General features: G+C 42.8%; 1 protein-coding gene across 1 annotated transcript in view; it reads left to right on the top strand.

The window, feature by feature from the left end:
• The window catches only part of LOC139381099 (serine/threonine-protein phosphatase 2A 55 kDa regulatory subunit B delta isoform-like), a 31,304-nt gene extending 24,459 nt beyond the window's left edge, over positions 1 to 6,845 (top strand). Inside the window, exons 9-10 of the mRNA XM_071124379.1 lie at positions 1,071 to 1,162; positions 5,511 to 6,845. Coding sequence (XP_070980480.1) covers positions 1,071 to 1,162; positions 5,511 to 5,790 — 372 coding nt within the window. The 3' untranslated portion in view covers positions 5,791 to 6,845. The remainder of the gene's footprint in view (positions 1 to 1,070; positions 1,163 to 5,510) is intronic.
• Positions 6,846 to 14,217: the final 7,372 nt, after the last annotated feature.

The following is a 14,217-nucleotide window of genomic DNA, read 5'->3' as shown; positions in this document are numbered from 1 at the left end:
CCAGGTACTGACTTGAACTTTACCTGTAGAGACCTACCTGTCGAGACCTGCCAGGTACTGACTTTAACTTTACCTACATTCCTCTGGCTATAGAGCACTGTGTTGTGTAGTAGTATGTTTTTATCACATTTTGAATGAATTGCAGTGGTATGAAAACAGACAGAAACAATATGTATAGTGAACAAAGATATAAACCCAACATGCAACGATTTCAACACTTTTACAGTTCATTTAAGGAAATCAGTCAATTGAAATAAATCCAATGGGCTCTGATCTATAGATTTCACATGACTAGGCAGGGGCGCAGCCATGGATGGGCCTGGGAGGGCATAGGCCCACCCACTAGGGAGCCAGGTCCAGCTAGTCAGAATGACTTTTTTCCTCACAAGGGCTTTATTACAGACATAAATACTCCTCAGTTTCATCAGCTGTCTGGGTAGCTGGTCTCAGACGATCCCGCAGGTAAAGAAGCCGGATGTTGAGATCCTGGGTTGGCGTGGTTACGTGTGGCCTGCTGTTGTGAGGCCGGTTGGACGTACTGCCAAATTCTCTAAACCGATGTTGGAACATTCGATTCTCTGACAACAGCTCTAGTGTACATACCTGCAGTCAGCATGCCAATTGCACGCTCCCTCAAAACTTGAGATATCTGTGGCATTGTGTTGGATGACAAAACTGCACATTTTAGTGGCCTTTTATTGTCACCAGCACAAGGTTCACCTGTGTTAATGATCCTGTTTAATCAACATCTTCCTATATACCACACCTGTCAGGTGGATAGATTATCTTGACAAAGGACAAACGCTCACTAACGGGGATGTTAGTGCAACAACATTTGAGAAAAATAAGCTTTTATGGAATATGGAACATTTCTAGGATATTTTATTTCAGTTCGTGAAACATGGGACCAACACTTTACATGTTGCATTTTATATTTTTGTTCAGTGTATATATGTTATTTAGTTAAATCTTTAAAATTCTTGTCTCAAGAAGGAAAGACAAATTCTTCCTAAAGGCCAAATAAATGAACTGATCCGAACTGTTTTAAATGTGTTTTATATTTTGTATAGGTGCACGAGTACCTCCGTAGCAAGCTCTGCTCGCTGTATGAAAACGACTGCATCTTCGACAAGTTCGAGTGCTGCTGGAACGGTGCTGACAGGTACCGCAAACCAACCGACACGGAGCTTTAGAATCGGTTTGAAAGTTATGTTCGGTCTCATAAATGGACCCGCAACACGCAAATAACAAACACCTGCATTACAATCAACGGCTGTATGTACGCAAAGCCCAGGATCACCTGACACCATTCATTCCTATGTGAAGACTCAACGGCACATTGAAGATAAAATTGTCGGTTAAGATGGCGTCTCATGGAGACGTGACATTGCGCCGTTTGGGCCACTCCAGGAAGTGATATTGCAGGCTAGCTCAGTGTTGCCTCCTCATTGAGTAACTCTAGTTTAAGGCTGACCAGGGTACTGCAGGCTGCCATTAGGAACTAAAATATCCTTCACTTCTGTGTGTGATTTTTAAATAATCGGTTCAAGGACATACATCTGTTGTGTTAGAAGCGATTATTAATATCATGATTGTCATCTAAACATTTTATTTACACTAATATTGACCACAAAGATTGACGTTTTTCCATTGATTATAATGTGTTCTGTTTTCTGAGAACAATGCCTGCAGTACCGCAGTCGGCTTTGTATTTCCGTGGTTTCAATGAGAAGGGGCAGTCGTCCTCCCCTGATTACAATTCAGACCTGCAATTGACTTCCAAGCAAAGACGACGCTACAACATTACTCTTCTAGAACCACAATGACGCTACAACATTACTCTTCTAGAACCACAATGACGCTACAACATTACTCTTCTAGAACCATGACGATGTTACAACATTACTCTTCTAGAACCATGACGACGCTACAACATTACTCTTCTAGAACCATGCCGACGTTACAACATTACTCTTCTAGAACCATGACGACGTTACAACATTACTCTTCTAGAACCACGATGACTCTACAACATTACTCTTCTAGAACCATGCCGACGTTACAACATTACTCTTCTAGAACCATGACGACGTTACAACATTACTCTTCTAGAACCATGACGACGTTACAACATTACTCTTCTAGAACCACAATGACGCTACAACATTACTCTTCTAGAACCACAATGACGCTACAACATTACTCTTCTAGAACCACAATGACGTTACAACATTACTCTTCTAGAACCACAATGACGCTACAACATTACTCTTCTAGAACCATGACGATGTTACAACATTACCCTTCTAGAACCACGATGACGCTGCAACATTACTCTTCTAGAACCACGATGACTCTACAACATTACCCTTCTAGAACCATGACGATGTTACAATATTACTCTTCTAGAACTACGATGACATTACAACATTACTCTTCTAGAACCACGATGACGCTACAACATTACCCTTCTAGAACCATGACGACGTTACAACATTACTCTTCTAGAACCACGATGACGCTACAACATTACTCTTCTAGAACCACAATGACGCTACAACATTACTCTTCTAGAACCATGACGATGTTACAACATTACCCTTCTAGAACCATGACGACGTTACAACATTACTCTTCTAGAACCATGACGATGTTACAACATTACCCTTCTAGAACCACGATGACGCTACAACATTACTCTTCTAGAACCATGATGACATTACAACATTACTCTTCTAGAACCACGATGACGCTACAACATTACTCTTCTAGAACCACGATGACGCTACAACATTACTCTTCTAGAACCATGACGATGTTACATTACCCTTCTAGAACCATGATGACGCTACAACATTACCCTTCTAGAACCATGACGCTGTTACAACATTACTCTTCTAGAACCATGACGATGTTACAACATTACCCTTCTAGAACCATGATGACATTACAACATTACTCTTCTAGAACCATGACGATGTTACAACATTACTCTTCTAGAACCACAATGACGCTACAATATTACTCTTCTAGAACCATGATGACATTACAACATTACTCTTCTAGAACCATGACGATGTTACAACATTACCCTTCTAGAACCATGCCGACGTTACAACATTACTCTTCTAGAACCACGATGACGCTACAACATTACTCTTCTAGAACCATGACGACGTTACAACATTACTCTTCTAGAACCACAATGACGCTACAACATTACTCTTCTAGAACCACAATGACGTTACAACATTACTCTTCTAGAACCACAATGACGTTACAACATTACTCTTCTAGAACCACAATGACGCTACAACATTACTCTTCTAGAACCATGACGATGTTACAACATTACCCTTCTAGAACCATGACGATGTTACAACATTACTCTTCTAGAACCACAATGACGCTACAACATTACTCTTCTAGAACCATGACGATGTTACACCATTACCCTTCTAGAACCATGACGACGTTACAACATTACTCTTCTAGAACCACGATGACGCTGCAACATTACTCTTCTAGAACCACGATGACTCTACAACATTACCCTTCTAGAACCATGACGATGTTACAATATTACTCTTCTAGAACTACGATGACATTACAACATTACTCTTCTAGAACCACGATGACGCTACAACATTACTCTTCTAGAACCATGATGACATTACAACATTACTCTTCTAGAACCATGACGATGTTACATTACCCTTCTAGAACCATGATGACGCTACAACATTACCCTTCTAGAACCATGACGCTGTTACAACATTACTCTTCTAGAACCATGACGCTGTTACAACATTACTCTTCTAGAACCATGACGACGTTACAACATTACCCTTCTAGAACCATGATGACATTACAACATTACTCTTCTAGAACCATGACGATGTTACAACATTACTCTTCTAGAACCACAATGACGCTACAATATTACTCTTCTAGAACCATGGCGATGTTACAACATTACTCTTCTAGAACCATGATGACATTACAACATTACTCTTCTAGAACCATGACGATGTTACAACATTACCCTTCTAGAACCATGATGACATTACAACATTACTCTTCTAGAACCATGGCGATGTTACAACATTACTCTTCTAGAACCATGATGACATTACAACATTACTCTTCTAGAACCATGACGATGTTACAACATTACTCTTCTAGAACCATGACGATGTTACATTACCCTTCTAGAAGCACAATGACGCTACAACATTACCCTTCTAGAACCATGACTCTACAACATTACTCTTCTAGAACCATGACTCTACAACATTACTCTTCTAGAACTATGATGGCATTACAGCATTGCTCTTCTAGAACCATGACGTCGTTACAACATTACCCTTCTAGAACCATGATGACATTACAACATTACTCTTCTAGAACCACAATAACCCTACATCATTACTTTTCTAAAACTACGATGACGCTACAACATTACCCTTCTAGAACCATGATGACATTACAACATTACTCTTCTAGAACCATGACGACGTTACAACATTACCCTTCTAGAACCATGATGACGCTACAACATTACCCTTCTAGAACCATGATGACGTTACAACATTACTCTTCTAGAACCACGATGACGCTACAACATTACTCTTCTAGAACCACAATGCTGTTACAACATTACTCATCTAGAACCATGGCGACGTTACAACGTTACCCTTGTAGAACCATGATGACGCAACAACGTTACTCTTCTAGAACCATGATGACGCTACAACATTACTCCTCTAGAACCATGATGACATAACATTACCCTTCTAGAACCATGATGACATTATAACAATACTCCTCTAGAACCATGACAACGTTACAACATTACTCTTCTAGAACCACGTTGACGTTACAACATTACTCTTCTAGAACCACAGTGACGTTACAACATTACTCTTCTAGAACCACAGTGACGTTACAACATTACTCTTCTAGATCCACGATGACGCTACAACATTACCCTTCTAGAACAATGATGGTGTTACAACATTACCCTTCTAGAACCATGGCGATGTTACATTACCCGTCTAGAACCATGATGCCGTTTCAACATTACCCTTCTAGAACCATGCCAACGTTACATTACCCTTCTAGAACAACGATGGCGTTACAACATTACACTTCTAGAACCATGACGATGTTATAACATTACCCTTCTAGAACCATGATGACGCCACAACATTACCCTTCTAGAACCATGATGACGCCACAACATTACCCTTCTAGAACCATGACGACGTTACAACATTACTCTTACCCCTTTGGATGGGTTGCTTGCTTTACACTAGATAAATAAATGCAAATGTAAATTCTTTATCTAGTATTTTTGTCCAGCAGCGAATTTCTATTTAATAATAGGTCTTATAATAAATAGTACATGGTATTTATATTGCGCTTTTCAAGGACCCAAAATCATTTTGCAATTGTAGACATTTTTGGGATGTGCAAATTCACCTTGTTTTGCTGTTCCTCCTCCCCAGTGCCATCATGACGGGCTCGTACAACAACTTCTTCCGGATGTTTGACCGGAACACGCGGAGGGACGTCACGCTGGAGGCCTCTAGAGAGAACAGTAAACCTCGGGCCATCCTGAAGGCTCGCAAGGTGTCCACCGGGGGGAAGAGGAAGAAGGACGAGATCAGCGTAGACAGTCTGGACTTCAACAAGAAGATCCTGCACACCGCGTGGCACCCAAAGGAGAACGTCATCGCTGTCGCCGCCACCAACAACCTCTACATATTCCAGGACAAGATCAACTAAACTTAACAACCCCCCCCCCCCCACCCCCCCCCCCCCCCCGAAACTGTTCCGACCCTCCCCGAACCCAGCCATCATACCTACCTACCGCGAATGGACAGAAATCTTGTACGTTGCATAGTTAAAGAATAGTTGTTACATCTGTTTAAAGAAACAACAACAGCCTTGTCTGTCCTCCTAATGAAGAAGAAATGTGATGCGCTTGTTTCGTTGTGTAGCCAGCCAGCCGGACGCCTGGTCACCTGCTGGAGTCAGACGGCCTGTTTCTTTAAGAGTCTGAGGTGTTGGTTGGTTGGTTTGCGTCCTGTCTCGTTGTGAGGGCAGACAGAGGCAGGCAGGAGCCCCAGGTCTGACTCTGGACAGACTAGCCCGGGCCTGACTGCAGCAGAAGCATCGATGGACAGCGGCTCGACAAAGAGGCCCCAAAAAAATGTCAGTTTAAAGTTTAGTGTATTTATTTAAAAGTCTGAGCCTTGTTTTACTTCCTATGATTCGACGACACATTATGGAATAAGGAGGAAAGATGTGTTGGAAGTCAGAATGAGATATTAGTCTCTTAACTGTATATCTGGGCCTTGGAAGAAACTGAAATGAAATTAGCTTAAATAAAGTAAGGTTGCAAATTCCCAGGTAACTTTCCGAAAAATCCCAAGGTTTTCCAGAAATCCCATTTGGAAGATTCCCAGAATCGGAAAAGGAATGAGCAGGAAATGATCGGGGAATCCTGCCAACTAGGATGCTGGGAAAGTTAGGGAAAATGTTGCAGCCTTACTGATAACATTCCTCCTCCCTGGCCGACTCTCTCAGGCCTCCGTGTTGGACCTTGTTAAGCTCTTCAACACAGGTCTCCATGTTTGGTCAGTGGACAATTGTTTTTGGTTATTTTTTTTTAAGTTTTTGGTTATTATTATTTTTTTAGTTTTTATCCTTCTTTTTTTTTCTTCTCATGTATAATAACATTTTACTCATTGACTGTATCTATATAACCACACCGTCTGGTGTCAACCACTTAATAAAAGTAACAAAAACCACAACGACGCGTTTTTCACATTCTGAAATGAATCTGGGTTTATTCTGTTCTACTTTGCGTGTCATTTGGTAGATGTGGACAGTCAACCTACTGGCCACAAAATGCCTTTTCTAAGGCACCTGATTCTCTGTTATTAGGCAGCTCACTACTGGAATTTGTGAGAATCCTGTTATTGGCTTTGTCAGTATTTTTTATTTAACTAGGCAAGTCAGTTAAGAACAAATTCTTATTAACAATAACGTCCTAGGAACAACTGCCTGGTTCAGGGGCAGAACAGATTTTTACCTTTCGGTTACTGGCCCAATGCTCTAACCACTAGACTACCTGCTCTAACCACTAGGCTACCTGGTGCTAACCACTAGGCTACCTGGTATAACCACTAGGCTACCTGGCTCAAACCACTAGGCTACCTGGTTCTAACCACTAGGCTACCTGGTTCTAATCACTAGGCTACCTGGCTCTAATCACTAGGTTACCTGGCTCTAATCACTAGGCTACCTGGCTCTAACCACTAGGCTACCTGGTTCTAACCACTAGGCTACCTGGTTCTAACCACTAGGCTACCTGGTTCTAACCACTAGGCTACCTGGTTCTAATCACTAGGTTACCTGGCTCTAATCACTAGGTTACCTGGCTCTAACCACTAGGCTACCTGGTTCTAACCACTAGGCTACCTGGTTCTAACCACTAGGCTACCTGGTTCTAACCACTAGGCTACCTGGTTCTAACCACTAGGCTACCTGGTTCTAACCACTAGGCTACCTGGCTCTAACCACTAGGCTACCTGGTTCTAACCACTAGGCTACCTGGCTCTAACCAGTTCTAATCACTAGGCTACCTAGGCTACCTGCTCTAACCACTAGGCTGCCTGCTCTAACCACTAGGCTACCTGCTCTAACCACTAGGCTACCTGGCTCTAACCACTAGGCTACCTGGCTCTAACCACAAGGCTACCTGGCTCTAACCACTAGGCTACCTGGCTCTAACCACTAGGCTACCTGGCTCTAACCACTAGGCTACCTGGCTCTAACCACTAGGCTACCTGCTCTAACCACTAGGCTGCCTGCTCTAACTACTAGGCTACCTGCTCTAACCACTAGGCTACCTGGCTCTAACCACTAGGCTACCTGGCTCTAACCACTAGGCTACCTGTTCTAACCACTAGGCTACCTGCCGTATTGTCGTCTTAGATCCTGATACTCTACATTGTAGTCCAGTAAGACAGAATGGCTTTAAGAAGGTTTCTACATCCTGAATCTCTGGAGGAGGAAACCCCCGATGATGCCCGCTGCACGTTTCGACTGTACCAACCAGGTTTTAAGTTGTGTAATCCGGTATGTTCTACAGAAGACTACTGTCCTTTTTTTATATGTTTTTGCTTGAATAGGTTTGTTGTCCTGTCTGAACTCTGGTACAGTCAGGATCCTGTCTGAACTCTGGTACAGTCAGGATCCTGTCTGAACTCTGGTACAGTCAGGATCCTGTCTGAACTCTGGTACAGTCAGGATCCTGTCTGAACTCTGGTACAGTCAGGATCCTGTCTGAACTCTGGTACAGTCAGGATCCTGCGGTGTAGGAGAGATGTTTTACTGTCGTGTCTCTACTATCCAGACATCATCCTCTCCTTCAGCTGTACTGATCTGTAACAACTGACCAGATGAAAGCCAGCTTCGTGGTGAGACCTGTCTCGTCTTTTCCAATCAGTGTAGATGAGAGGAGACTAGGAGAGGACCGATTTTTAAGACGATTGGGAGAGCCATAGATCGTTCCTCTCCAACTGGATGTGCAGGCGTGGCGTTTCATCAACCAATGGTTGCTTGCCACGTCATCGACTGTGCAGTAGGGCAACAAATTGCTATATATGATGTGGTTAGCCGATATGTTAAATACCTATCCAGGCGTTGTAAAAAATCTGGCATGTGTCTGCAATGTTGTCGGGCAGGAACTCGACCAGAGAGTCCCAATGCTGAGTGCCCTGCCTTCCTCCAGACTTAAGCTGGCCAGCAGTCGTTCAGTCATCTCCGGAGGAACCGGGACCTTCATATTGTACACCCAGTATACAATATCCCCCAGCAATATACAATGGTCTGAAATCACTGAAAGAATATTCTAAGGTTTAAAAGTACAACATGGTATCGTTGCGATGCTCTTTAAATCAGGAACTAGTCGGGGTGAATTACAGTCTTCTGTTGAATGATCATGGTTCCTTGTGTTATAATGCTAACATTGTGGAAATGTATTCATCTGTTTGGTTATTTGTGATGGGAGTTAGAGTTTACTTGTTGGCATGTTGGGGTATACGTTTGAAATATTTGGTATGAATGACCCATTGTTGTACAAATCGTTGGTGAGAATACACTGTTGGGGAAAAAGGCAATTTTAGGAAAATGTATTGACTGACATTTTGGATAATCACGTTTTCGTTGTACGGTTTTCCAGAAACGAGCACAGAGGTGGATATTTTTATGATTCAACCATTTTATTTTTCAGATACAATTCCAACTGTTCTTACAAAACAGTTTTACAACTTCACATAGACACTTGACATGTTGACCAGCTCTACAAGACATGCAGAAACAGATTGGTAAATGCCTTTTCAAGGCATAACTCTGAAAGCCTCTGTTGCTCTCTTCATTCTTAGAACAAAAAAATACTGAAGCATTCTGGATACTGAGATTTCGTATTTAATTAGGAGTGAAGTATAAGTAAGGCAAAAATAAAATATTTCTAAATTCCCTCATGATTACAAGTGTGAAAGTCTATATTTTCCCCTAAAATATTTGATATGGGGATGTGTGGTCTTATGCAGTAGTGGTAGAAAATCTGTTTTAGTGTATTTCAAATGGTCACGTAGACCATTAACATGCCACCGACCATTAAAACACTTCCGGTTTACATAGTGCCACATCTAATGTACAATTCTACCCATACACATGCATATTCAGTGAACGGGACACCTTGTTGTCACAGAAAACAACCCTGAGTGAAAAATAACACCAATAAACTGAAAGGTGCCGACAGAACCAAAACCCCGACGCTCCTGTTCGACCTAATCTGGGATCTAATGGAAGATGCTCCGTACATTCATTCTCCTTCTACTTCCTCAAACACCATCAGGGTTGATCTATTTCAAACCTTTTTAATTTATCCTGAAACCTTGTTTTATTATTAAAGCCCTTCATGATCCATGAGAAGGATCCGGGTCAGAAATAACATTTCGGTTGAATGTCTTGATCCCTTTTTCCCCCAAACCAAGGACATTCTGATAAAACAAGCAACAGCTCCCTAAAATACAACGTCCAGCTTTCTTGTCTGACCCACTCCCTTTTCTTCTCCGTACATATCTCAACGCTGAGAAATTCACAATGCTTTTCTGTATCATCACCTTCTTACTGTAATGTCATTACCTCAAAAGTCTTCTACTACAAAAAATGTCTCAACTCGGAGCAAGATAAAATGGCTTGAAAATGACTGACAGTGAACGCTAGCTAGCCGTTGACAACGATGGCTCTTAAAAGGTTGATTATAAGATGGCCCCCCTACCCAGAGATCGTCCAGTGAGATGGAGGAGGAACACCGGGTTCTACTTTCCAGTGGAGCAGGGTTATTTAAAAAGCAGCTCTGGGAACTAAGGGAAACGCCAACAGTATTCACAGGGGTACAATACAGATATAGGCAGGGTGGACTGCTCACCGCCAGGGGAAAACAAAAAGGAAGTGTGTCCCAAAATGGCAGCCTATTCCCTATGTAGTGCACTACTTTTAACCAGAGCCATTAGAGATCTGGTCAAAAGTAGTGCACTATGTAGGGAATAGGGTGCCATTTTGAGCCATGTATTTGAGTGGAGTTGGGGGACACATGACAGATGTTGCCTATCTGTATCTAATAAGCGAACCACTTCAAAGCTAGCAGCAGTGGAAGGTAACGGTGTTGGTGCCTAAAAACCATGTTGTTCCAGTCCAGTGGAGTGTCCCTTTAGAAGGTACTGGGTACTGAGGTAGTTAGACGTCTCCCAATGTACACCCTGAGGACAGAGGGGAAAGAACATCAACATACTAGTATAGTTTTGTACATATGTTGTCAGTTTTATTTTGTGCAACTTGGTAAACATGCTAAGTTTCTCCCCCCCCCCCCCCCACACACTTATTTTTGTAATTTAGAGTTTCTTGAAAATCAGCAAGGCATTCTTCAGATGTTTCACTCTACAGTCCCCAGTGTATTTTATTATTTTATTTACTAGGATCACCCAATGGGCTGCTGCTGAGGCAGGGGCTGCTCTTCCTGGGGTCCAAACAGGAAACTATACATAAAACACACAGTGTAGTCATTTAGCAGACGTTCCCATCCAGAGAGACCCACAGCGCTACATTACAGTGTAGTCATTTAGCAGACGTTCCCATCCAGAGAGACCCACAGCACTACATTACAGTGTAGTCATTTAGCAGACGTTCCCATCCAGAGAGACACACAGCACTACATTACAGTGTAGTCATTTAGCAGACGTTCCCATCCAGAGAGACCCACAGCACTACATTACAGTGTAGTCATTTAGCAGACGTTCCCATCCAGAGAGACCCACAGCACTACATTACAGTGTAGTCATTTAGCAGACGTTCCCATCCAGAGAGACCCACAGCACTACATTACAGTGTAGTCATTTAGCAGACGTTCCCATCCAGAGAGACCCACAGCACTACATTACAGTGTAGTCATTTAGCAGACGTTCCCATCCAGAGAGACCCACAGCACTACATTACAGTGTAGTCATTTAGCAGACGTTCCCATCCAGAGAGACCCACAGCACTACATTACAGTGTAGTCATTTAGCAGACGTTCCCATCCAGAGACCCACAGTGAGTGCATTCATCTCAAGATAGCCAGGAGACACAACCAGGCATCACAGTCGTATCACCAACCATGTATCACAGTCATATCCCAACCACATACAGTTGAAGTCGGAAGTTTACATACACCTTAGCCAAATACATTTAAACTCTGCTTTTCTCAATTCCTGACATTTAATCCTAGTAAATTACCTGTCTTAGGTCAGTTAGAATGTAAAATGTCAGAATAATAGTAGGCAGAATTATTTATTTCAGCTTTTATTTCTTTCATCACATTCCCAGTAGGTCAGAAGTTTACATACACTCAATTAGTATTTGGTAGCATTGCCTTTACATTGTTTTTAACTTGGGTCAAACGTTTCGTGTAGCCTTCCACAAGCTTCCAACAATAAGTTGGGTGAATTTTGGCCCATTCCTCCTAACAGAGCTGGTGTAACTGAGTCAGGTTTGTAGGCCTCCTTTCTTGCACACGCTTTTTCAGTTCTGCCCACAAATGTTCTATAGGATTGAGGTCAGGGCTTTGTGATGGCCACTCCAATGACTTGACTTTGTTGTCCTTAAGCCATTTTGCCACAACCTTATGCTTGGGGTCATTGTCCATTTGGAGGACCCATTTGAAACCAAGCTTTAACTTCCTGACTGACGTCTGGAGATGTTGCTTCAATATATCCACATAATTTCCCTCCCTCATGTAGCAGTCTATTTTGTGAAGTGCACCAGTCCCTCCTGCAGCAAAGCACCCCCACAACATGATGCTGCCACCCCCATGCTTCAGGGTTGGGATGGTGTTCTTCAGCTTGCAAGCCTCCCTCTTTTTCCTCCATACATAACATAACGATGGTCATTATGGCCAAACAGTTCTATTTTTGTTTCATCAGACCAGAGGACATTTCTCCAAAAAGTACGATCTTTGTCCCCATGTGCAGTTGCAAACCGTAGTCTGGCTTTTTTATGGCAGTTTTGGAGCAGTGGCTTCTTCCTTGCTGAGCAGCCTTTCAGGTTATGTCAATATAGGACTCGTTTTACTGTGGATATAGATACTTTTGTACCTGTTTCCTCCAGCATCTTCACAAGGTCCTTTGCTGTTGTTCTGGTATTGATTTACACTTTTCGCACCAAAGTACATTCATCTCTAGGGGATAGAACGAGTCTCCTTCCTCAGCAGTACGACGGCTGCGTGGACCCATGGTGTTTATACTTGCGTACTATTGTTTGTTCAGATGAACGTGGTACCTTCAAGCGTTTGAAAATTGCTCCCAAGGATGAACCAGACTGGTGGAGGTCTCCAAATTGTTTTCTGAGGTATTGGCTGATTTCTTTTGATTGTCCCATGATGTCAAGCAAAGAGGCACTGAGTTTGAAGGTAGGCCTTGAAATACATCAACAGGTACACCTCCAATTGACCCAAATTATGTCAATTAGCCTATCAGAAGCTTCTAAAGCCATGACATTTTCTGGAATTTTTTTAATCATCTGTTTGTAAACAATTGTTGGAAAAATGACTTGTCATGCACAAGGTATATGTTCTAACCGACCTGCCAAAACTATAGTTTGTTAACACGAAGTGTGTGAAGTGGTTGAAAAACAAGTTTTAATGACTCCAACCTAAGTGTATGTAAACCTCCGACTTCAACTGTATCACAGTATCCCCAACCACGTATCACATACATAAAACAATGCAAAATGCATTAAAATGCCTGTCTCGGGCATCCCGGGTGGCGCAGTGGTTAAGGGCTGTGCCACCAGAGAATCTGGGTTCACGCTCAGGCTCTGTCGCAACCGGCTGCGACCGGGAGGTCCGTGGGGCGACGCACAATTGGCCTAGCGTCGTCCGGGTTAGGGAGGGTTTGGCCGGTAGGGAAATCCTTGTCTCATCGCGCACCAGTGACCCCTGTGGCGGGCCGGGCGCAGTGCGCGCTAACCAAGGTTGCCAGGTGCACAGTGTTTCCTCCGACACATTGGTTCGGCTGGCTTCCGGGTTGGATGCGCACTGTGTTAAGAAGCAGTGCAGCTTGGTTGTGTATCGGAGGACGCATGACTTTCAACCGTCGTCTCTCCCGAGCCCATACGGGAGTTGTAGCGATGAGACAAGATAGTAGCTACTAAACAATTGGATACCACGAAATTGGGGAAAAAGGGGTAAAATTCAACAACAAAAAAACTTATAATAATAAAAAATAAATAAATGCCTGTCTCTTCACAGCAAGGTGTTATTTCATCTGGTTTATGAACCTGGTTTTATTGCCAGTTTGAGTTACCTGCAGCAGGTAGCCTAGCAGGTAGCCTAGTTAGAGCAGGTAGCCTAGTGGTTAGAGCAGGTAGCCTAGTGGTTAGAGCAGGTAGCCTAGTGGTTAGAGCAGGTAGCCTAGTGGTTAGAGCAGGTAGCCTAGTGGTTAGAGCAGGTAGCCTAGTGGTTAGAGAAGGTAGCCTAGTGGTTAAGCGCATTGGGCCAGTAACCGAAAGGTTGCTAGATCGAATCTCTGAGCTGACAAGGTAAAAAATATATATATATTGGTCGTTCTGCCCCTAAACAAGGCAGTTAACCCACTGTTCCTA

This window comes from Oncorhynchus clarkii, chromosome 23 (assembly GCF_045791955.1).
Source record: "Oncorhynchus clarkii lewisi isolate Uvic-CL-2024 chromosome 23, UVic_Ocla_1.0, whole genome shotgun sequence".
Lineage (NCBI taxonomy): Eukaryota > Metazoa > Chordata > Actinopteri > Salmoniformes > Salmonidae > Oncorhynchus > Oncorhynchus clarkii.
The sequence above is the reverse complement of the archived record's forward strand: the minus strand, read 5'-3'. Positions and strand labels throughout refer to the sequence as shown.